Source organism: Carcharhinus amblyrhynchos, chromosome 5, assembly GCF_965287045.1.
Source record: "Carcharhinus amblyrhynchos chromosome 5, sCarAmb.v2.hapA, whole genome shotgun sequence".
In the NCBI taxonomy this organism is placed as follows: Eukaryota; Metazoa; Chordata; class Chondrichthyes; order Carcharhiniformes; family Carcharhinidae; genus Carcharhinus; species Carcharhinus amblyrhynchos.
In genome coordinates this window covers 43,809,059-43,834,528 of record NC_137328.1, presented here as the reverse complement: position 1 = coordinate 43,834,528, position 25,470 = coordinate 43,809,059, and the positions used below count along the sequence as shown (strand labels likewise).

General features: G+C 43.9%; 1 protein-coding gene across 1 annotated transcript in view; it reads right to left on the bottom strand.

Moving 5' to 3' along the window:
- Window positions 1-24,996, bottom strand: part of carm1l (coactivator-associated arginine methyltransferase 1, like) — a 96,641-nt gene extending 71,645 nt beyond the window's left edge. Inside the window, exons 1-2 of the mRNA XM_080188704.1 lie at window positions 24,742-24,996; window positions 6,548-6,673 (exon numbers count right to left, since the gene is read on the bottom strand). Coding sequence (XP_080044830.1) covers window positions 6,548-6,673; window positions 24,742-24,898 — 283 coding nt within the window. The 5' untranslated portion in view covers window positions 24,899-24,996. The remainder of the gene's footprint in view (window positions 1-6,547; window positions 6,674-24,741) is intronic.
- Between the last annotated feature and the right edge of the window lie 474 nt (window positions 24,997-25,470).

The window sequence follows — 25,470 nt, the reverse complement described above, 5'->3', positions numbered from 1 at the left end:
GTCGTGTCTCAGTTCCACATTCCCGCCCTCTCCCCATAACCCTTAATCCCCTCGCTTATCAAAAACCCATCAACCCGCGTCTTAAAAATATTTAGCGAGGCAGCCTCCACCACCTCAATGGGCAGAGAATTCCAGAGATTCACCACCCTTTGAGTGAAGAAATTCCTCCTCAACTCCGTTCTAAACCCCCCCACTTATCTTGAGGCTGTGCCCCCTAGTCCTACTGTCCTTTCTGAGCGGGAAGAGTCTCTCCACCTCTATCCTATCCATCCCATTCATCATCTTATACGTCTCAATGAGATCTCCCCTCATTCTTCTAAACTCTAACGAGTACAAGCCTAGTTTATTCAGCCTCTCCTCATAGCTCAACCCCCTCAACTCCGGTATCAGTAAACCTCCTAGTAAACCTCCTCTGCACTCCCTCCAAGGCCAAAATATCCTTGCGTAAGTACGGCGACCAAAACTGCACACAGTACTCCAGCTGCAGCCTCACCAGTGCCCTATACAGCTGCAGCAAGACCTCCCTACTTTTATATTCAATCCCCCTCGCTATGAAGGCCAGCATCCCATTCGCCTTCCTGACCACCTGCTGCACCTGCAAGCTGGGTTTTTGCGACTCATGCACAAGGACCCCGAGGTCCCTCTGCACCGTCGCCTGCTGCAGTTTTTCGCCCTGTAAGTAATAGTCCTTCCTACCATTATTCCTACCAAAGTGGACTCTAGACCAGAATTTGAGGGCCCCCCTACCCCACAGCAGGCTGGGATGTGCATAAGGTTGTTGGGGAGGGGGGACATGGTGTGGGGGTGCAGTAGGTTTTCAGCAAGGGGAGAGGTTCCTAGGTTTTAATTGATGTGTGTGTGTGTGTGTGTGTGTGTCTGCGTCTGCTCACAGAAACAGGCTGTGAGCTTGGAAAAGGCACTGGTAGAGTCTACCAGGAGCTGTGGGCACACACTGGGAGAAAACAGTCTGTGCCTGCCCAAAGCCAGGACCATGAGCACAGGCCATTCAGAACCAGGGATGTTCTTGATTTTTACATCACTGGGCACAAATGCAGTGAGGCCCAAGCTTGAGTTGAGGAGTCGACACTCATGAGGTTTTGAAGGAAAGTTGGAGGGTTGCAAGCCAGGAAAAGTTAATAGATGGCTGATTCTTGGGCCAATTGATCAATAAATGGCTACTTGAGGACTTCCTCCCTCTGCTGTTGGTATCTTACTAGCGGTGAGCAGTGCCCATATCATGTGGTGATGTTGCGAGGCTATGGGATGGTTCCACCTATTGCAGCTCCCTCCGCCAACAGAGACTACCACCACCCTCCCCCACAACAGTACTCAATGGCTGGAATTCTACCACCTTGCCCCCCATGGAATCGGCGTGAGCGAGGGTCTGACAATGGAAATCTCAGTTGACCCTGGGCGGGGACTTCCTGTCTCATCCGAGCGAGGTCGTAAAATCCCGCCCAATGCCTCTGCAAGTTCTCCATGATCCTCCCAACTGTGGCCTCCACAACCTTCATCATGACTTGTCTGATTGGGCACGTTTCTCCGGGCCAGTCTCCGTGTCTGGCTCCAACAATGATTCTTATTTTTAAGCAGTGACCATCCCTCCTTGTGGCACTGCTGAGATTGGAAGAATACCAGTCATCTGATTGGCTGACAGCTCTTGGAGATGGCACTTCCTCCCAATTGCGTGATGACATCTCAATCTGCACCAGCTAACAGGGAGCCAGCCATTAAATCAGCTCGATGCTTCCTGGCTTTTGCGGGGGGGGGGGCGCAGCTCCTCTGCGAAAAATTCCAGTCTGCACATCCTAGATGTCTAACAATGGTCAACAAATCCATTGTAAAACTCAGGACTTCATGGTACAAAACTTTAAACTTTGGGGTGGCACTGTAGCACACAGTGGTTAACACTGCTGCTTCACAGCTCCAGGGACCTGGGTTCGATTCCCGGCTCAGGTCAATGTCTGTGTGGAGTTTGCACGTTCTCCTCGTGTCTCCGTGGGTTTCCTCCGGGTGCTCCAGTTTCGTCCCACAGTCCAAAGATGTGCCAGTTAGGTTGATTGGCCGTGCTAAAAATTGTCCTTGGTGTCTCGAGATGCATAGGTTAGCAGGATTAGTGGGTAAATATGTAGGGAAATGGGGATAGGGCCTGGGTGGGATTGTGATTGGTGCAGACTCGATGGGCCGGGTGGCCTCTTTCTGCACTGTAGGGTTTCTATGATTTCTATCTACAGCCTCAAAATGTAGTTGGCAATTGTGATGCCTTTAGTCAGACAACTGAGGTTAGAAAATGAACTCCCTGATTAAGGGCCAAATTGATGGGTCAGTCAGGGATCCTCTTGTTTTGTACTTAACCAGGAGTGTCAGTTCCTCTGGCACTCCTAGTGTAGCTGTGAATTGAAAGCGCTCAGTACGTTGCTGTCACACTTTTAAGTAAAGGGATTTTGGTGGATAAAGGACTTCTGCCTCAGAGGACTTATTACAGTAATGTTGACAAAGGCATTTTTAAACGGGTATCAACTCAATTCTGTATTTGAAACAAGTCAGTTGAACCTGCAATCAATTCCATGTGGTGTTGAGCTATTTTTGTTAAGAGTAAGAGCAATTTTTTAGCTTATTTGTTATAGACGCTGCTGAACTGAAAAATAGTCAGCCAACAGACGGTGACCACCTGAGACTAGACAGCTTCCCAAAACTCCGCGTTTGTCCCATCTCCATTCTCCTCCATACATTGTCTCCTGTACCAGACATCGATAATTTGGGAGACACAGCCATAGCACCAGTTTTAGACATATCCCTTGCCTGTACCTTTGCTGGGGAGGGAACATGGAGCCCAAAGACTTTGTTTCTCTTTTTCTATTTCATCTCTTTAATCTCTTTAAGCAGTGATGTCGCCACTGCGCTGTGGTGACACAGGTTGTTATTTGCAGACGTAATTACTTCTTTTTTGTTGGCTGTGCATAAGCAATTATATCCAGAGCAAATTTCCGTAAGGACAATAAAATCGTGCTGACTACTGACTGAATGCTGATGCTGCTCTTAAACCATCAGCAGGGAGAGATTATAGCAACACTCCTCAGGTACAAAAACACACAGGAAAATGCTGGAAATCTAATATTTGAGCAGAAAATACAAAGCTGCTCTTTCTAGCCTCAGCAATACTCTTGCCTGGTGACGGTCAAGAGGTGTTCATTCATCCGTGTGGTAGCATCTGCATGGTCTCCCCAGTGCGCCATGCCTTGGGACACCCTTTCCTGCAGTGTATCAGGTAGACAACGTTGGCTGAGTTGCAAGGGTATGTACCATGTACCTGGTGAATGGTGATCACGCGAGATGATGGCATCCATGTCGATGATCCAGCATGTCTTGCAGAGGTTGCTGTGGCAGGGTTGTGTGGTATTGTGGCCACTGTTCTCCTGAAGGCTGGGTAGTTTGCTGCAGACAATGATCCATTTCAGGTTGTGCGGTTGTTTGAAGGCAAGAAATGGGGGTGTGGGGATGGCCTTGGCGAGATGGTCATCTTCATCAATGACATGTTGAAGACTCGAGAAGACGTCGTAGATTCTCCGCTCTGGAGAAGTACTGGATGACGAAGGGTACTCTGTCCACCGTGTCCCATGTTTGCCTTCTGAGGAGGTCAGTGCGTTTTTTTGCTGTAGCGCACCGGAACTTTCGATCGATGAATCGAGGCCATATCCTGGTCTTACGAGGGCATCTTTCAGCGTCTGGAGGTGTCTGTTGTGATCCTCCTCATCTGAGCAGATCCTGTGTACATGGAGGGCTTGTCTGTAGGGGATGGCTTCTTTAACGTGTTTAGGGTGGAACTGGAGAAGTGGAGCATCGTGAGGTTGTCTGTGGACTTGCAGTACAGTGAGGTGCTGAGGTGACCGTCCTTACTGGAGATACGTGTGTGCAAGAATGCAACCGATTCCGGAGAATAGTCCATGGTGAATCTGATGCCACAGCGAAAAACCGCACTGACCTCCTCAGAAGACAAACACCGGACACAGTGGACAGAGTACTCTTCATCGTCCTGTACTTCCCCGGAGCAAAGAAGCTACGACATCTTCTCCGGAATCTTCAACACGTCATCAATAAAGACGAAATTCTCACCAAGGCCATCCCCACACCTCCACTTCTTGCCTTCAAACAAGCACACAACCTCAAACAGACCATTGTCCATAGCAAACTACCCAGCCTTCAGGAAAACAGTGACTATGACACTACACAACCCTGCTACAGCAACCTCTGCAAGACATGTCGGATCATTGACACAGATGCCATCATCTTACACGAGAACATCATCCACCAGGTACACGGTACATATTCTTGCAACTCGGCCAACATTGTCTACCCGATACGCTGCCGGAAAGGATGTCCCGAGGCATGGTACATTGGGGAGACAGACCATGCAGACACTACGACAACGGATGAATGAACACCGCTTAGCAATCACCAGGCAAGACTATTGTTTTCCTGTTGGCGAACACTTCAGCGGTCATGGGCATTCAGCCTCTGTTCTTTGGGTAAACGTTCTCCAAGGAGGCCTTCACGACATACGACAGCGCAGAGTCGCTGAGCAGAAACTGACAGCCAAGTTCCGCACACGAGGACAGCCTCAATGGGATCTTGGGTTCATGTCACACTATTTGTAACCCCCATGATTTGCGTGAGCTTGCAACATCTCAATGTCCTGGCTGGAGACAATACACATCTCTTTAACCTGTGCCTACTACTATCTCCACTCACATTGTCTGTGCTTTTAAGACTTGATTAGAATGCAAGTCTTTACAGCTAATCAGTATTCTGTAAACTGTATGTGCCTTTAGATGCCCTGTTTGTGATCAGAACTCCCCACTCACCTGACGAAGGGGCAAAGCCCCGAAATCTAGTGGCGTTTGCTACCAAATAAACCTGTTGGACTTTAACTGGTGTTGTGAGACTTCTTACTCTGTTTACCAAAGTCCAACGCCGGCATCTCCACACCCTGACCCTAAGAGCCAGCTGGCTCTTGCATCCTCCACTCTCTATTCTGATGATGATTCACTCCTCCATTCAGAGGTGACAGAAATCTCTCCACTTAGCTCAACCACTAATAAAACTGTACAAAATCTCTCTCTTCAACTGTTTCAGGTACTTTATCGCTTCTTCCAATTTAACATATGCTCCTAATGATCCTGTCTCCTGCATACCTTCAATAGCATAGAACATATTTTTGTTTATATATAACCTCCAGGAAGCTCCACATAATATGATTAGCTTTTTTAAAAATCTATTCCTAATTACTATTTTTTCCCATACAACAGCAAGTTCGAACCACACCCTGCACCCTCCAACTCAGAGACACCAGCGAGAGACTCACTCATATGCAGTTCCTCAGCTCCCATACCATTATCTCTGGTGTTCCCAAGGATCTATCCTTGGCTGTCTCCTACTTCTCACCAAACGTTGCCCTCAACAACAACCTCTGAAAGCATTGCTTCAGTTTTCACGTGTTTACTCACAAGGGTTGGGGGGGGGAGTTGGGTCACATCAACAAGATGAGTTCGGTGAATGGGTGATGTGAGGGAGCCAGAAGTTATGGGCCAATGACTTCTTAATACTGGTTGCATCTTACACCATGGTGCAGGGCCAATCATAGAATCCCTACAGTGCAGAAGGAGGCCATTTGGCCCATCAAATCTGCACCAACTCTCTGATCATTTGATTTATTTTTAGCACTTCCAACACACAGTATAGCATTACTCTGGGAACACAAAAAGAGCACAGGCTAAATGGTGGGAAGCAGCTGTCAGAAAAAGGCTGCTGGTTGCTCAGAGTGCTACCATTTTTCTTTTCTGCCTCTGGAACTTGCTATGTCCCAAGTCCCTCTGTCATTTGGTCAGGATTAGTAGGATGGCCAGATATTAGAATCATAGAAAAACTACAGCACAAAGAGGCCCTTCAGCCCACAAGTTGCGCTGCTCATATCTTTACCTACTAGGCTTATCTGTGAGGGAATATATATTGAGGGGAATGTCATCCAAGAACAGCTCCAGGACCACAAGTGCTGTATCACTTAACCAACTTTTCAAAGGTCAACTTGTTCTGGATCCCACGATGCCCCAAGTGAGTAAATATATTGTTTAATGTGGCACTCAAACACACAGACAGGAAGGTTTTACATTGAATCCAAGAATGGGAGCATTGTGAGCACAAAACAATTCAGCATGGCTGTAAAATAACTCACTGGAGGATATGTAGATTTAGGTTATTCCATCACACCTAGATATTATTGGCTGGATTTACATCCGAAAGTGGGTTTGGAGGTGAGTCCACCAGCATGCCCAAAGTCTTCTACTATTTTTAGGGAGGTGATGTCTGAAAATTGGCCACCTTCTCAAAAATCTCCTCCAGGATCCCACCATGGCCACTTGCTGGTTCCCGACCCAGAGTTCAGCCCAGCGTCAGGAGCAGGACCCTGGAACTAAAATGCTGTCCCATGGGGATGGCATCCATCCCAGAGTAATGTCAGAGTGGAGAGGGCACGGTCCTAATCAATACTCACCATTAAGTGATTTAAACTGAAGCAGCACACTGCTGTATCCCACTGTAATGAGAAAGGCTTGTTTCCCCACACGACAGCTTTCTGTCTCACGGTTCATGGAACATTTGAATACACAGACCCCATTTCCTGAAAGAAAAGAAATCTTATATCAAAACAGATCCTTGGCTACCATTTAGTTTGCATCTTGTGCTATGATTCCAGCTGTACATTCAAGTTCTTAAATATATGACTGTGTCTGGTATGTTCTGTTCATTCTACAAAACCAATCACAGTGTACATAAACCTGTTTCTGAATGGTAAAGCAGCATTTGTGTTGTCTTCATGCGTAATTCCGAGCTTGCAAATGTTCTGGAATAATTGTTTCCATGTGTACATGAGGTGTTATTTCTGGCCACCAGTGATATCCTGGCTCAGCTGGTGTAGCTCTGGAGTAAAAATAACATTAAATCTTACAAGATTTGTATGACTCTGTTAGCATGTTTTAATTAAGTCAAGAAATAGATAGTCCTGAAATTACTATAGAAAAGATATGGCTGAGGGGAATGACTAGTTAGCAGTCTTTAAGATTATGAGGGGGGTGAATAAGGTATATGTAGAGAAGGTGCTTCCACCTTTAAAAAGAGACCAGTGGCTTAAAAAAAATACATTCACAGAATGTGGGAATTGCAGATTGTAGCTGGCAATATTCATTTTACATTGCAGCTGGCTTGATTAAATATTATACCAGCTATGGGGTGGCACGGTGAACACAGTAAGAAGTCTGACAACACCAGGTTTAAGTCCAACCGATTTATTTGATAGTAAACTCACAAGCTTTCGAGGTTTACCTCTTCGTCAGGTGAATGAAGAGTTCTGGCCTCAGACAGAGCATATAAAGCACAGACAGCTTACAGATTACTGATTAGGATGCAAATCTTTACACCTAACATGCTATTCAAGTCTTAAAGTGGCCAATAATGTGAGTGGAAGGAGCACTGATCACAGGTTAAAGAGATGTGTATTGTCTCCAGACAGTACAGTAAGTGAGGTTTTGCAAACCCAGGCAAGTCATGGGGGTTACAGATAGTGCGACATGAACCCAAGATCTCCACATCGTGGCACGGTGACACAGTGGTTAGCACTAATGCCTCACAGCACCAGAGTGTAGTGATTAGGGTTTGATTCCCAACTTGGGTCACTGTGTGGAGTTCGCACATTTTCCTCGTGTCTGCGAGGGTTTCCTCCCACAGTCCAAAAGACGTGTGGGTTAGATGCATTGGTCATGTGGAATTCGCCCTCAGGGTACCTGAACAGGCGCCACCAGAGTGTAGTGATTAGGGGATTTTCACAGTGACTTCACTGCAGTGTTAATGTAAGCCTTCTTGAGACACTAATAAAAAAAATTCACATATATCTATAGATTACACAGAATCTTTAAAATTTCTTGGTCCATCATCGGGAGAGGAGGAGATTTTCCTTCACTGAACTTTTCACTGCAAATCTCGGATTCTATGACTGATTGAACCAAGCTGATCTGATGGTCCTTTTGCTTCCTAATTCATAGACACCACACAGTTCCCCGTGACAGCCTGGCAGCTGTGTGTTTCCACACACATGACAAATAACTGAGGAAATCTGGCTAACAAACCATTGTTCAGAATTCAACAGCCTGTTGTCACACTATGCATCATTAAAATTCCTCAGGACTAAAATAACAAAGCGATTTGCAGCTTTTGCCTATAGACTCACCGCATGACACAGCCCAATCTCTTCACACTCTAGTGAAGAGGCATTGCCCCAGAAAAAAACCTTAAAAAATTCTAAAGGAACCATCTGGCGGAATGTGTGTGAAAATGTTGCATTCGTTGTACAAGTTAATGCGTAAAAACACAATACTGAAAATATCATATATGCCAACTATATAACTGAAAATGAACAGCTGTTTATTGGTTTCAGCTATGCTCCTGGTAGTTTCAGTTAATACTGATTAGTAGAGCTTCTCAATGATTTTGCAGTTCAGTACATCATCTGGCATAGTAATTATTATGACCAGGAGTACCCCAAATTAAGAAGCCTACACTATGGGCCAACAAGCAAAACCAACCAGCGAATAACCAAATGATCAGCAATGTCCCCAGTTTAAAAGTACACTGTTGGTTAAGATGATTAGTTGAGATAGCATTAAAGATGCTAAAATTGACTTTCGTATCCCAGAATTAGGGAGGGAAGCGTCCCTGTGGGTGATTACTACCCATTGTTGATGCCAGCACATGAATATTGGGTGTGGACAGGGTCAGAAAGTAGGTTCAGTCGTGACATTCACCTTACAGCTGAATGCTTTAGTCTTACACACGCAGAGTGCGTACTTGATGAGGGAGCACTGAATATCTGCAAGACTATAACTCACCAAGAAACCAATACAGGAGAAAACCGGAAGTAGGGGAAATTGATGAACAAAATAGTTAACAAGAATATTAATGAAAATTCTTCCTGTCAATAACATTTGTGAAAATGTCAGCCTGAGTAAGAAGAGCAGGAGAAATTAGGATTAAAGTACAGAACAGCCTGTTCGGACTGTTAATCCTACACTTAAATGGTGGATATGAAATTAGGACATGCAGAGTTTCAAATGAAATGATTTGTCACATGTATTGGGATACAGTGAAAAGTAGTGCACACTACAGGCAAAACATACCGTTCATGAAGTGCAGAGGGGAAAAGGATACGGTGCAGAATATAGTGTTGCAGTCACAGGTAGGGTGAAGAGAAAAATCAGCTTAATGTGTGATAGGACCATTCAAAAGTCTGATGACCGCAGGGAAGAAGCTGTTCTCGAGTCTTGTGACCCCACATTAGGTTTATGGTTTTGTAAATCTGTCTCAAGATTTTTACTTCCCATTTGGCTCATTTGCTATCCAAACTGAGAGTGCTCCATCCTGCCACAGAAGCCAACAATGGAAAGTGTTTCATTTTCTGATATCACTTAACTTTAACAGGGTGAAAAATTCACTAAATGTAATAACTGAAGAACTGGCATCTGATATTGAACTTTACTGTTTAAACCACTCCAATCAGAGCTGGCATTTAAAAAGATTTTATGTATTTCAGATTTTATCTATTTTGAAGCCAGGAGTTTTCATCAAGCGTGGTTTTATAGTTTAGGTCGCAAGGCTCCTGGCTGGCCTAGGTTTTGCTGTCTCAGTTTGGCAGAAATTAACAGAAAGACTGGACCAGCATTTATTGCCCATCCTTAATTCGAGTGGCTTACTAGGCCATTTCAGAGGGTGTTTTAAGAATCAACCACATTGTTGTGGATCTGGAGTCACATATAGGCCAGGCCAGGTATGGGTGACAGATTTCTTTCTGTAAAAGACATTAGTGAACCAGATGGGTTTTTATGACAATCGACAATGGTGTCATGGCTATCATTCGGCTCTTAGTTCCAGAGTATCACTGGAGTCAGATCTCTGTCATGGTGGGATTCAAACCTGGCTCCCCAGATGTCTGGATTACTAATCCAGTGACAATACCACTATGCCTTGAGTGAACACCAGCTTAACTCGAATACAAGCTCTGACAAACTACTTGGAAGAGAAGTGCCAGTTAATCAATGAATCAGGCAGCCTCATAAGAATGGATTAGTTTACACTAATAGCAGCTTATTAGTAGATTCCCAGTACATTTTTCATCAGAAGCTGCAATCAATTACAAATAATTTTTGAGTTTAATAGTTGGTGACAATGGGTTTAACTACTTGGCAGGATAGAATGATTGGAGAGTTGGAAATGTCATGGAAGAACTTATTGCCTTGTTTCTGTTATCGCCTTGGCTATCGGCGTCTTGCTGGAATCTTCCAAATAGATAGCTGGAGGCACACAGCGAATTAAATATTAAAACCTGGACTATGTGAAAGATGTGTCAGGCCTGAACTGGCAGAGCCCAGTATGAGGTGATGGCTGGGTGCAAGAGGAGCCAACAGTAAACCGCTTGTCACCCCAGCTCTGCAAAACCAGTCTGGGCTGGTTTCCCTGTTTCCAGAAATCCAAGCGAGTCGACCTCCCACTAAGATTATTGGGCAGCTAGCCCATGCATTCGCTCAACCGGCCACATCAAGTTAATGTGGGTGTGTTACCGTCAGTTATGAGGTTGTGTGGCTTCACGACCTTAGGATCACAGCATACAATCTAAGCTGACAATCCAATAATGAGGTAATTGTCCCAAGGCACCACTTGAAGATGACGAGTGCTGACATAGTGGTATTGTCACTGGACTCGTAATCCAGGCATCTGGTGAGCCAGGTTTGTATCCCACCATGACAGAGATCTGACTCCAGTGAAACTCTGGAATTAAAAGTCTAATGATAGCCATGACACCATTGTCGATTGTCATAAAAACCCATCTGGTTCACTAATGTCTTTTACAGAAAGAAATCTGTTTCTCATACTTGGCCTGGCCTATATGTGACTCCAGATCCATAACAATGTGGTCGATTCTTAAAACACCCTCTGAAATGGCTTAGCAAGCCACTCGAATCAAGGCCAATTAAGGATGGGCAATCCTTTCAACCAAGATCACCAAAATCAATCTATTGTGGGTCCATAGTGCATGAACGTGTTCTGCTGCATTTGTTGCATAACAACAGTGACTGCGTTCCAAATTCATTCGATGTATTGAAGTATTTTTAGTTGTTTCTGAGAGATGATTTAAGTTGCTATATCAATGGAAGACTGTATATGTCGATGCATAAACTTCAGTCTTCCTTCACTTTCTTGGACATCAGAATAACAAATTCAAAGCTTCTTTTGTGCCACATTTCAGAATATTGGCAGATGTTTGTGTTATGTGAAAGCCAAGTGTGACATAATCTGGATGGGCTGAGGGTGAATGTACATTTGCCTGCCACTGTGACCAAATATTAAACTACTGCCAATACGCTCATCCCACCATGAAAGGAAAATGATCATCAAGGAAGATTATCCACCTCATGTTCAAATAAAACATTATTTTGATTACATTAGCCTCGGGCTACATTCCTCAAGCCAAATAAAGCAAGACCTGTACTCATGAACGAATTTGCAAAATGTAGTTTCCATTGCAGTTGGAATCAGGTTTATCTCAGGTCACTTCTAATGAAAAAAACATGGTACAGCTTCACACTTAAATTACGAACAATTCCCTCCATGGATCTCACAAACTAGTTGCCTCTTAAAGCAACACAATTAAACACACTCAGGGACTGAACGTATTCTTCATAAATTTTAGCACATTTTACCCTGCTTGGCAATGGAATCAAAGATAGGAAAATTAGGAATTAATTGTCAAATTAATCTGCACTTATTTTTATTCGTCTTCCTTTCCTATCCTCTGCTTTCTTGACTTTGTATCCTCCCCCCCACAACCCCCAGCCCAGATTCCCAGCTATTCTACAATAATGCTTAGAGTTAAGCAGTTCCGTGTTCAATTGCGTTGTTAACAAGCGACCGATGCTATTGTAAGCAAATGGTTTAAAAAAAAAAGCCCCAAAACAACTTTAATTGGCACAGACAACATTTCTCAGCCTTTTAGCTGAGATCAATCGTAGGATCAGGTATAATGCCTGTCTTGTCAGCTTGGATCTAGTATGTCTCTCTTGTGGGCACCATTAATTAGATTCAGTTTGAACATGAATTGGTTTTTGGAGCAAACAACGCAATGAATTAAGGGCTTGTCCTGTCCACTCCGCACATGGACTCTGTAACTCTTAAGGAATAAAATTTTTAAAACACTACAGTGAGTTTGGAAAATCGATCACAATTTTCTGAGGATTTTCACCTATTAATCAATGGTATCTTTTAGCATTCTTCTCAAAAGAAGCATTTTATTGTATAAAGTGTTAAAAGGTGGCAGTGATGCCCATGCCAGAATTTCCTGACAACACTGCTGAAAATGTAACATTGCTGTTGTCTGCCTGATCGATGTAGATATCCATTCAGACATCCATTTTGAGTTGACTACATCATCACATAACCTGTTAATTAATTTCTTTAAAACAAATTGATTTATCTTCCCATTGTTCACACACCAGCTCTTTCCGCTCAACGCCGACAAGATAGAAAACCAGTATATCACAACGAACAGCACTGTTTGTTGGCTGTCCCTCGATTTCAGAACAGTATCTCCTCAGGGTCATGAGTTTCTGCCGTGGGTCTTCGTGTGACTGAACTCTTGACCCACAGACCTTTGGACACGTGGAACAGGACATCCTATGAGGTAGTGGGATTTGCAGTGCAGAAGGAGGCCATCGGCCCATCAAGCCTGCACGGACAACAATCCCACCCAGGTCTTGTTCTATCCCCGTAACTCTATACATCCCATATTCCTGTAACCCCACATATTTACCATCCTAATCCCCCTGAATGGGGACCAATCAACCTAACCCACATGTCTTTGGAGTGTGGGAGGAAACCGGAGCACCCGGAGGAAATCCACGCAGACACGGGGAGAATGTGCAAACTCCACACCGACAGTGACCTGAGGCCAGAATTAAACCAGAGTCCCTGTTGCTGTGAGACAGCAGTGCTAACCACTAAGGCGCTATGCTGCCCACCTTTCCTTTCTTTGCTTCTCTGCTGTCACTCTGTCTCACCATTAGGGCGTTGAAACTCAAAGTACAATGCTGCTTGATGGACATGTTGTGGCCATTTTAAGGACTTGTAGTAAGCATTTCCCACTAACTAATGTCAATGCTGCCACACTTCAAGGAGAGCTTCACACCATCTTCAAACCATTTTCTTTGTCCTCCCCAGAGGTTTGAGAATCAGACCTGGGAGGGATGATGGTTTTCAGCCACTGGGACAGCTTCCAGTCCATCTCAATTGATTTTCCAGGATGCTTGTGGACCTGACTTCAAGAATGACACCAGCATTTGTTCAAAAGGTCCACCCACTAAATCCGGAGGTTGCAGCGGATAGATTTTCTTTAGTGCTCGTGTGTTGCTGCTACAGTCGAGATTTCGCTGCTGTACAGAAACTTGGTGACAACAGCTGCTTTGTACAATTGTTACAGATAAGAGAGAGATAGGCAATCTGCATTGATTTCTTCTGATTACCTGTCCAGAAGCAGAAGGTGTTTTGAATTATACGTGAAGTATGCAATGGTATGGTTTCCCAATCTCTCACTTTGCATGATCCAATTCATTGATAACCTGCAGCAAACTCTCGCGATTAACTTGGGTTACTTCATTTCACATTTTAAAAAACTGAGGAAGGGATGTCCACAACTTCCTGCCATACAAACGTGTATGCACACAGGATTGAGAAAGGAGTTTTACAGTACAGGAACTACGGAAACAAATATTAGTTGACATGATTTCCAGGTTCCAAGATGTCAAAGCCTGAGGGTGTTTCCTTTGTGGCAGCGTTCAGTCCCAATGAGTTTCTGGTTGGAGATGAGACGAAAATCTTTGAAACAAATGATGTTGCACTATGATGGGCTTTCTGTGCTTAGACTGCTGGACAGACATTGACCAGAGTTCTAAATTCAAGCAGACTCAGTGGAGTTGAGAGATAATAACCCATTGCTTGCTCAGCTGGACTGTCAAAGTCCTTTCCAGTTGATGTTAAACTAGCAATCTGAGGATTTCTCAATTCTCAAAGGCGTAAAGAGATTTCAAAATGGTCACTTGAATCATGAGGCCTTCTTTCTCCGCAAGGACTTTCAAAACAGGTGTTTATCCAGTGTCTGGAGCTGGTCTTTATTTCAGGATTGATAATGCCCTCAGTTGTTGATAGAGGGTCTGGTGTCAGAAAGCCATTGACTGGGCAGACCCACTGGCTCTGCAAGCAAGGTGAGCTTATCAGATGAAAGGGACGTCCCTTTGGCTCCCTTTTGAAATGGGCCCAGCCAGTCCCAGGTACGATACAAGTTTGCAAACATAATGGGCGGGATTTTCCAGCTGCGCTCGTCCCAAAACCGGAATATCTCGCCCGAGGTTAACAGACCTTTCCATGATCCACCCCACGCCCACTACGATTTCTATGATGGGCGGAACAAGAAAATTTGCCCTGATGAGTTTTGATATGAGAGTCTCCTGGTTTTTGAGATTACAAGGAGCTTGTCTGTACCATGAGGTACCACCAGTGGGAAAATATTGAAATTTTTATTATCTTGAAGGTTCACGAATCTTCTCTCTCTGAATACTCATTTTTGTAACACCAGAAAAGTGGTATCTGCTGCTGAAGAACAGAACCCTGCTTGTGCCTCTTGTATATATGTACTTAGACAATAAACTGCAAAGGACTTATGCTTCATTTAGATAAATTTTATGCACCCTTGAATTTTCGAGTTGAGTCCATTTTATTTTGGCTACTAAGGTTGTTTTATTTTAAATGAATGGCACAAAAACTATTATCTACCAGTCATCAAAATCCTAAAATTGGCTGTCAAGTTCCTCAAGCAAGCAGGAAATGGCTACTTCCATCTACATGTTGCTGGCAAAACCTAGAAATAGAAATCAGCTAATTTATATGCACTGTCGGGCAGTGATTTATTTGTGAGCTGTGTGGTTTTTTTCGCCAGAGGTCAGTTGAATCAAAACTGTCAACACACCTTAAATTATATTATCATGAGATAGATGTATTTCTAATTTAAAAAAAGGATAAGGGGATATGCAGAACAGGTCAGGAGGTAGATTTGAGACCAGGGAGAAATTAGCCATGATCTGATTGAATGGTGCAGCAGGTTGGAAGGGCTGAATTTGTCTACTCCTGCTCATAATTCCTATGTTCCTATCAATCTTACGAAAAGCACTTTAATAGCTGGTTAAATAATTTCAACTATTTCATCAGCTCATGAAAACTTGCAAAGAAAGAATCTGATATTAGCAATTTGATGTAAACCGTTTTAATGTATACCAAACAAGATAACTGGAGGAATAAGTGAAGGAAAACTAACTATTGTGTCAAAAACTGTATTGTCCTTGCTGGCTGATCATGGATGTAAGGACTCTGATGTAACAGCAGAGCAAAAGATTGGCAGAGACGTTAGAGACACAATGGCCTACTGGTGTTAATAGTGAGGCTATTAATCCAGAAACTCAGCTAATGTTCCAGGGACCCAGTTTGAATTTTGCCATGGTAGATGGTGGAATCTGAATTCGATAAAAAAAATCTGGAATTAAGAATCTACTGATGACCATGAAACCATTTGTTTCATTGTTATTGTTATAAAAATAATGATATTGTTATTTGTTATAAAAACAAATTGTTATATTGTTATAAAAACCCATCTCTGTTCACTAATGTCCTTTAGCGAAGGAAATCCACTGTCCTTAGCTGGTCTGTTGGGCAGCACAGTGGTTAGCACTGCTGCCTCACAGCGCCAGGGTCCCAGGTCTGATTTCAGGCTTGCGTCACTCTCTGCGAGGAGTTTGCACATTCTCCCCGTGTCTGCATGGGTTTCCTTCGGGTGCTCCGTTTCCTCCCACAGTCCAAAGATGTGTGGGTTAGGCGGATTGGCCATGCTAAAATTGCTCCTTTGTGTCAGGGGAACTAGCTAGGGTAAATGCATGTGGTTATGGGGATAGGGCAAAGGTAGGATTGCGGTTGATGCAGACATGATGGGCCGAATGCCTCCTTCTATACTCTAGGATTCTATGTCTATGTGACTCCCACAACTGTTCTTGGACAACTGGAGATGGACAATAAATGCTGGCCAGCCAGCAACGCCCATGTCCCACAACTGAATAAAAAAAGTGGACAATTCCGCTTATCAAATCTGTCCACCATTCAGTTCATTTATGACTGATTTGTATCTGAGTTCCAATTACCCAAGTTGGTTTCATAACCTTCTTCCTCCACTTTACTAATCTATCACCCTCCATTTAAAAATTTTCAAATCCCTCCAGATCTGTTTTTGGTGGTGGGGAGGAGATGGCAACAAGAAAGAGTTTCAATTTCTACTCTACCTCTGTCTTTGAAGAGGAGATACCTAAAGTTAAAATTTTATTTATTAGTCACAAGTAAGGCTTACATTAACACCGCAATGAGGTTACTGTGAAATTTCCCTCATTGCCACAATCTGGTTCCTGCTCGGATAAATGCACCTAACCAGCGCATCTTTCAGAATATGGGAGGAAACCACAGTGCCCAGAGGAAACCCACGTGGACATGGGGAGACTGTGCAAACTTCACACTGACAGTAATCCAAGCCGGGAATTGAACCTGGGTCCCCGGCGCTGTGAACTAGCAGTGCTAACCACTGTGCTATATGCTGAACTAATACATAGCTTACTATACATTCCTTCAAGGTGCAAAAACCTAAAACAAGCCTGTCAACCGTAGGTGGCAAAGGAAATTAAGGATTGTATAAGATTAAAAGGAAAGGCTTATAAAATTCCCAGCAATAATGGTAAACCTGAGGAGAGAGTTTTTTTTTGGAATACAGCAGAAGAAGGCCAAGAAACTAATAAAGAGAGGGGGAACAGAATATGAATGCAATTTAACAAAAAACATAAAAACAGACTGTATAAGTTCTATAGATATAAAATAAAGGAGCGTTTGGCTAAGACAAATATGGGTCCATTACAGGCAGTGTCAGGAAAATTCATAATGGGGAACAGAGAAATGGCAGATAAGCTAAATGATTACTTTGTGTCTGTTTTCATGAAGGAAAATACAGGATCTCTCACAGAGGAAAATGCGGAGTTGAAGGAAATTAGTATAAGAAAGAAGGTTGCATTGGAGAAATTAATGGAACTGAAGTTAATAAGTCCCCAGCACCTGATGTTACGCATCCCAGAGGGTAGAAAAAGATTGCTACAGAGATAGTGGATGCATTGGTGACCTTCTTCCAAAATTCTATAGATTCTGGAATGGTTCCTGAAGAACGGCAGTAGCAAATGTCATCCCACTATTTCAGAAGGGAGGGAGAGAGAACACAGGGAACTACAGACCTGTTAACTTTACATCAGTGGTAGGGAAAATGCTGGAATCTATTCTGAAGGATGTGATACCTAGACACTTGGACAATCATGATTTGATCGGCATAGTCAACATGGATTTATAAATGGGAAATCATGCTTGACAAACTTGTTGGGAGGTTTTTTGAGGATGTTACTAACAAAATTGACAAAAGAGAGTTTATGGATGTGGTATATTTGGATTTTCAGAAGGCTTTTGATAAAGTCACCCATGGGAGGCTGATTCGCAAATACAAGTGCATGGGATAAGAAGCAGTATCCTGGCATAGGTTCGAGGATTGGCCAATGGGCAGAAAGCAGAGAGTGAGAATAAACGAGCCATTCTCACATTGGCAGCTTTGGTTAGTGTGATAACTCAGAGATCGGTATTTGGGCCCCAACTGTTCACAACATCAATGATTTGGATGTGGGGACCAAGTGTAACATTTCCAAGTTCACAAATGATACAATGTTAGGCAGAACGTGTGTTGTGAGGAAGATGTAAAGCAGCTACAGGAGGATTTAGACAGACTTAGTGAGTGGGCACAAGCATTGCAGATGGAATACAACATTGAAAACTGAGAGATAATCCACTTAAGTTGAAAGAACAAATGTGCAGAGTATTTCTTAAATGGTGAGAAATTAGAATGTGTGGAGTAGAAAGGGACTGAGGTGATCTTGTCCATAAGTCACTTAAGGCTAACATGCAAGTGCTGCAAGTTATTAGGAAGCCTTAATCAATGTTAGCCTTTATCACAAAAGGATTTGAGTAGAGCAGTAGTGAGGTCTTGCTTCAATTGTATAGAAGCTTGGTTAGACCGCACCTCGAGTACTACGGGCCCCTTACTTCAGAAAGGATATTATTGCCAACAAGAGGTTCAGCAAACTGGTTCCAGAGTGAATAAGACAGACTGGGCAAACTGGGTCTGTATTCTATAGAGTTTCGAAGAATGAGAGGTGATTTCATTGAAACAGGGTAGTTGTTTCCCTTGGCTGGGGAATCTCGAACCAGGGCAGATAAGCTCAAAATAAGGGGGTTGCCACTTAGGACCAAGGTGAGGAGAAATTTTTGCACACCGACGGTTGTGAATCTTTGGAATTCTTTGCCTCTCTTATCCCAGGGGGCTGTGGAAGCTCAGTCATTGTGTATGTTTAAAGTAGAGATTGATAAATTTCTGATTAACAATAATGTAATGGGTGGTGGGGTTAGTGTGTGTAAAAGGCGTTGAAGTGGCCGAACAGCTACGATTGCAATGAATGATAGAGCAGGTTCAACGGGCTGAATGGCCTACTCATGTTCTTATGAAATGACAAATGGAGGGCAGGATTAATAAAGCTGTCGGAATTGAATCAAATATTCATTGAAATAAATACTGATTCTTGATCCTCCCAATGATCTACCCGGGAGATCTCGGAATAAATCAATGTTTATGATGGATCATCCAGGCTGCATCTGATTTATTCCATAAAGATACCATTAAATTTTATTAACATCAAGGGGAAGATCTGCTAAAATAACATGCTTTCACAATATGAATTCTATTGTCACTGAGTTTAACTTGTGATTAGAGTATTTTTGTTAAATAAAACATACTTTAATTATACAGGCTATTTTTACTGAGCCTTCAGGCTTTAAAAACTTGCTAAAGTAGGCTCTAAGTGCAAAATATTTCTATATTCATTCACTTGGAATGTCAACACAATAATGATACGGAATTGATTCCTGGAACTTCCATAACCACTATCTATAACAAATGACAATAATGCAATTGAAGATTTATATTTATAAAACATCTCCTCACATTTCTTAGGAACATCCTAAAGTGCTACATGTGCAATGATAGGAAGAGAAAATAAATAATACATGTAATTCACGAATAGTTTTGAAATGGCCAAGGTAGAGACTGGGGGCGGGATTTTCCTGGCTCACTCGCCCCAAGACTGGAAAATCCCACCCGAAGTCAATGCACAATTGCATGGTCCTTGACCCACCCACTACGATTCCCGTGACAGGCAGGACAGTAAAGTTCTACCCTGGGAGTCTTCATTGACTTGATGCTAAACATGGCCAAACAATGAGAGTAGTCATGAACAAGACCAGCAGATTTGAACAGTGTAGCCAAAATAGCAGACTACATGTCGTTAGAAGAAGCATAATTGAACTAGTCATCCCGAGAAGTGAATTTAGTTCCGGTTACTGAGACACGAGGGAGACGACCAAGCATTGGAAGATTTGAAAAGACGATGCACAAGGCTGATCCTCATTATCAAAAGTCAAGTTATAAGGAAAGCCCAGAAAAACTTGGGAAACAATTCCTCTTCATTCTTTTAGACCTGTCTGCAGACTTTGACACGGTTGTCCACACCCGGTTCCATTCCTTCCTATCCAGCTGTAGTAACAGAATCAGGTGCAAGAGCTTCTATTCCTGTTTCAGCACTGTTACCTCTGGGTGCATTGGCCTCGCTGAATTCTTCCTTAGTGTACCTGAATAGGTGCTGGAGTGTGGCGACCAGAGGATTTTCACAGTAACTTCATTGCAGTGTTAATGTAAGCCTACTTGTGACACTGATAAATAAACTTGAAACTCTGGAGTTCCCCAAGCATTTTTGACCCCTTCCCGTTACTCATCTACATGAAGACACTCGGCAACATCATTCAGAAATACAGCTCGGGTCCCATCTACAGGACAATTATATCCAAATTTAACTCACAGAAACTCAAACTAGAAATAGGAGTCGGCCATTTGAACCTTCGAGCCAGCTCTGCCATTCATTTTGGTCACAACTAATCATCAAATTCAATATCCTGATCCTGCCTTCCCCCATATCCCTTGGTCTCTTTAGTCCCAAGAGCAACATCTAATTTCTTTTTGAAATCACACAAATCACACAAATTGGCAGATGGAATTTAATCCTGACAAATGCGAGGTGATGCATTTTGGAAGGAATAATGCAGAGAGGAGCTATGTGATAAAAGGTAGACAGATTAGGAGTATAGAAATACAGAGGGACCTGGGAGTGCAGGTTCACAAATCCATGAAGGTTGTGACACAAATGGAGAAGGTTGTGAGGAAAGCTTATGGAATGCTAGCCTTTATAGGAAGGGGAATAGAGTATAAAAGCTGCCGTCTAATGCTTCAGTTGTATAGAACGTTGGTTAGACCGCATTTGGAGTACTGCGTCCAGTTCTGGTCACCTTACTACCGGAAGGACGTGGAGTCTCTGGAAAGGGTGCAGAGGAGGTTTACCAGGACGTTGCCTGGCATGGAGGGGCTGGGTTACGAGGAAAGGTTGGAGAAACTGGGACTATTCTCCTTGGAAAGACGGAGATTGAGGGGGGACATGATAGAGGTATATAAGATACTGAAGGGAATAGATAGAGTTAATAGTGAGAGACTGCTCCCTAGACTGGGTACAATTACGAGAGGGCATGATTTAAGGGTGAGGGGGGAGAGGTATAATTTGGATATGAGAGGAAGGTTCTTTACGCAGAGAGTAGTGGGGGTACGGAACGCGCTACCGAGTAGGGTGGTGGAGGCAGGAACGTTGGACTCGTTTAAGGTTCAGTTAGATAGGCACATGAGCGAAACGAGGATGGAGGATTATGGTAGGGGCTATTAAATAAGGTTAGAACCTCAGGAGACACCGGAAAAGCAGGCTCGTAAGATTAACGTTTTTGTCTTTTATTCCGCAGATGGAGGTCCACCTCGTTGTCAAACGAGGGGCATGCACACGGTGGGTCGTGCGTGGGCTGCTCTTGGAGGTTCCGGGAGTGGCCTAGTACTTCGTGTCGGTGTGTGCGCTTGATCCTGGACCGGTAGACGGGCGCCGCAACAGCTCGGTGACTAGCACTGCTAGCTGTGCAGATACATGGATTTGGGCCTGTGTCTGTGGGAGTTTGCGCATTCTCCCTGTGGTTGCGTGGGTTTCCTCCGGGCGCTCCGGTTTCCTCCCACACCCCAAAGATGTGCTTTTAGGCTGATTGGTTTTACCAAATTGACACTATTCTCCCCTGTATCTGGCAAGTTAGGGGTTCCATTCGTAGACACGCAGGGTAGAATAGGTGTAGGGTGATGTGGCGGCGCGGGCTCGTTGGGCCTGTTTCCCGTGCTGGGTTGTTCTTTGTTCTTGTTCTTTGTACACAATCCCACCACTACCTCTACCTCTCAAACCACCCTTGCCCACTGCCTCTTATTTGTTATATTACTTGTCCAAAATGCAGTATTGGATGAAGATCCACATCCTTTCCCTGGTCATTATTTGAGGTTGAACCAGATGACTTGAAACGTGACCGCCTATTTGATGCTGAGCTGAGTTTCCGATCCCATACCCTCTCCATCACAAAAACTGCCCACTTCCACTTTTGCAACATCACCTAGTGCTGAAACACAAGGACACAAGAAATAGAAGCAGGATTAGGCCACCAGGCCCTTCAAGCCTATCTGGCCATTCAATACTCTGCCGGCCATTTCCCCATAGCCCTCTATTCCTCAATCTATCAAATATTTATCCACCTCCACTCTAATGATCCAACCTCCACTAGCCCTTGGGGCAGAGAATTCCAGAGATTCAGCACCCTTTGCAAGAAGAAATTTCTACACACTTCAGTTTCACATGAATAGTCCTTTATCTTGTAGCTATGACCCCTTTTCAAGATTCTCCCACTAGTAAAAACATCTCACCACCTACCATGTCAAACACCCTCAGGATCTTATATGTTTGAATAAGGTCATCAATCACTCTTCTAAGCTCCAAGAAACACAGACCCAGCCTATTTAGCTTCTCTTGATAGGACAACCCTTTTATCCCAGGAATTAGCCTGGTGAATCTCCTTTGGACTGCTTCCAATGTTACTCTATCCTTTTGTGATAACGGAACCAAAACTGTACACAGTATTCCAGGTGAGGCCTGGACTTTGCACAAATGCAACAAAAAACTCCCTATTTTTAAACTCCAACTCCTTTGAAATAAGGGCCAAAATGCCGCTTGCCAGGGTGGCACGGTGGCACCGTGATAAGCACTACTGCCTCACAATACCAGGGACCCAGGTTCAATTCCTGGCTTGGGTCACTGTCTGTGCGGAGTCTGCACGTTCCCCCTATCTGTGTGGGTTTTCTCCAGGTGCTCCAGTTTCTTCCCACAGCCCGAAAGACATACTGATTAGGTGCATTGGCCATGCTAAGTTCTCCCACAGTGTACTCGAACAGGCGCTGGAGTGTGGCGATGTGGGGATTTTTACAGTAATTTCATTGCAGTGTTAATGTAAACCTACTTGTGACACTAATAAAAAAAAGCCACTTGTTGGACTTGCTCGTCCAACTTGGCTAGTCTTTTGTGATTCATGCACTAGAATGTCTAGATCCTTCTGTACTACACTCGCCTGTAGTTTCTCTCCATTTAGATAATAGTCTGCCAATTATTATAAAAATTAGTTAATTTTATGATGCAACCTTCATCCCTGGTATTGTACCCTGAAGATTATTCCACTGCTTTCCTGGTCAGCCTTTGTAGCCTTGAGCTAGGGGGTTTTCACAGTAATTCCACTGTGGTGATAACGTAAGCCTACTTTTGACACTAATAAATAAACTCATCCAAAACGCCAATGCCTTATATTCTAACTCCCGGCAAATCCCATTCACACATCAGCTGTGCCCACTACTTAGTCAGGGCTGGCAAAAGGTTTTTAAAATTATCACCCTGATTGACAAATCCCTACATGGTTCCTTGCCCCTGTCCATCTCGGTAACCACCTGTGCATGTTCCTCAAAGATCGCTATCATCCTCTGATGCTAACTTCTTGCGTCTCCCCAGTTTTTCATTGCTGGCCATACTGCCTAGGCTCTAAGTTCTGGATTCCCTCTATAAACCACACTCTCTCTCTCTCTCCTTTTTTATGATGCTCTGCGCTAATTGAATAATTTTTGATGATCTGCCCTAGCATCTCCTTCAGAATCAAATTTTGTTTGTTAATTTGCCTGTGCTGTGCCTCAGGACGGTTCTTTCTTTTAAAAAAAAGTTGCTATATAAATGCAAACTCCCGTGTTCAGCCAGGAAAGAAGGTAACTGCGAGTCAGTCTTCTTGAGGTTTCTATGAAGGTTAGGTAATGGAAAAGGAAAATCTAGAACTTTACTTTAAATGGACAAGGGGATGCAAGTTCAAACCAGTAAAAAGTTAATTATAGGACCAATATTATCAGAAATCTTTTGTTAGAGAGTGATTAATACTTAATCAAAAGGGTGGCACAGCGTTAGCACTGCTACCTCACAGTGCCAGGGCCCCAGGATCAATCCCAGCCTTAGATGACTGTGTGCAGATTGCACATTTTCATGGTACCTGCTTAGGTTTTCTCCAGGTTCCTGCCACAGTTCAAAGATGTGCGGATTAGGTTAACTGGCCATACTAAATTGTCCTTTAGTGTCAGGGGTAAATACATTGGGTTGTGGGGATAGGGCCTTCATGGGATTGTGGTCAGTGCAAGCTCAATGGGCCAAATGGCCTCTTTCCGCATTGCAGGGATTTGAAGATTCTATACTTGAAATGTAGTTCACACAGTAATAAAAGTATCTTTGGGATTCTTTAAGAAATAACAATGCTATAAAGTGTGGAGGGAGGGGATGGATACATAGAAAACTGAGATAAATGTCATCATCCTTAATTATAATGGGATCTTATATGAGTATTTTACATTACATTCTGGTGACCCCTCCAAGCTACTGCAATTACTGCCACTTTACAACGCCAAGTGGAATCAGGTGAGTATTCACCTTCTCAAACCTCCTGCATCTATTACAGCTTTACACACAACACTGAAGGGTATGCTAACCATCCAGAGACAACCACATTACTGGGTATCTGAAATCATGCAGAGACTGGACCTGGGACAACAGTTAAAGGACACAAGTGAACCAGTTGTGTTTTTTTCAATTAAAGTTGGAGTATTAGAGCCCCTATGGTGATCCAGTCTGAACTCACAGCATCTGGCGGTATAACTTCGGTCAATCCACTGGATAGTGAGACACCTTTCTGAACTTCATATTGAGCCTGTTTTTAATGTTAGGAGGGGGACAGATGCTGCCAGGAGTCTCCACCCTGGAGTGGAAAATAAAATGGAGTGGGTAGATGTGTGAGGTTGAAGTCTGTTGGGGTTAGGATGAGTGTATAGTGCAGTCTCGGTTTATGGTTTAACATTGGGTCTGCTACCCTGCCACTCCAGTTGAAGCCGAGCCCTGAGCGGCTCTGTCCCGCAACATCTCCCCAGCAGCTAAACATAAAACTTACCGTCAATCAGGCGCAGCTCGGCTCCTTCCTCCTCCGCTTTCACCTCCAGTTTGAGCGGCTGCTGACTGTCCAGCGAGTTGGAGAACTGGAATCCTCCCCTCTGATCCTCCTTGACAAAGACCAGCGACACACTGTGCTCCTGCACCGAGGTGGCCATCGGCAGGGCGGAAAAAGCACAAAAAGACGGATCGGAGCGAGCAGCTAAGGCAAGGCAGCCCTCCGCAAGATCAAAACAACAACTGCAAACAGCTCGGGGAAAACTGGACATCTTCCGTCCCCTGCTGGCGGAACCGGAGTCCTGAAGCTGCTGCAGCTCCCCCCCCGGCAGCCAGTATCTCTCCAGCACAGCTTGGGTGGAAGCTTACATCCAACAGTCAATCCACACAACATAGACAACCAAACCCCGCCCCAGGCAACAAGTCTTTCTACAACAAATTAATAATATCATTCTTAACCCTCACTAGTAATTGAGGAGGAGGAGGAGGGGGGGCGGGGGGTTGCAGTTTGATCCCCTGGGAAAGGAGGGCGAGAAAGGGACCAAAACTATTAGAGTGACACACAAGCATTGGGAAAGCAGGAGTTTGAAAATTGCAGAAAGAGCAGGGCAAATGTACCAGCAGGAAATCATAGAATCCTACAGTGCAGAAGGAGGCCATTTGGCCCATCGAGTCTGCACCCGCCACAATCCCACCCAGACCCTATCCCCATGCATTTAGCTCAGCTAGTCTC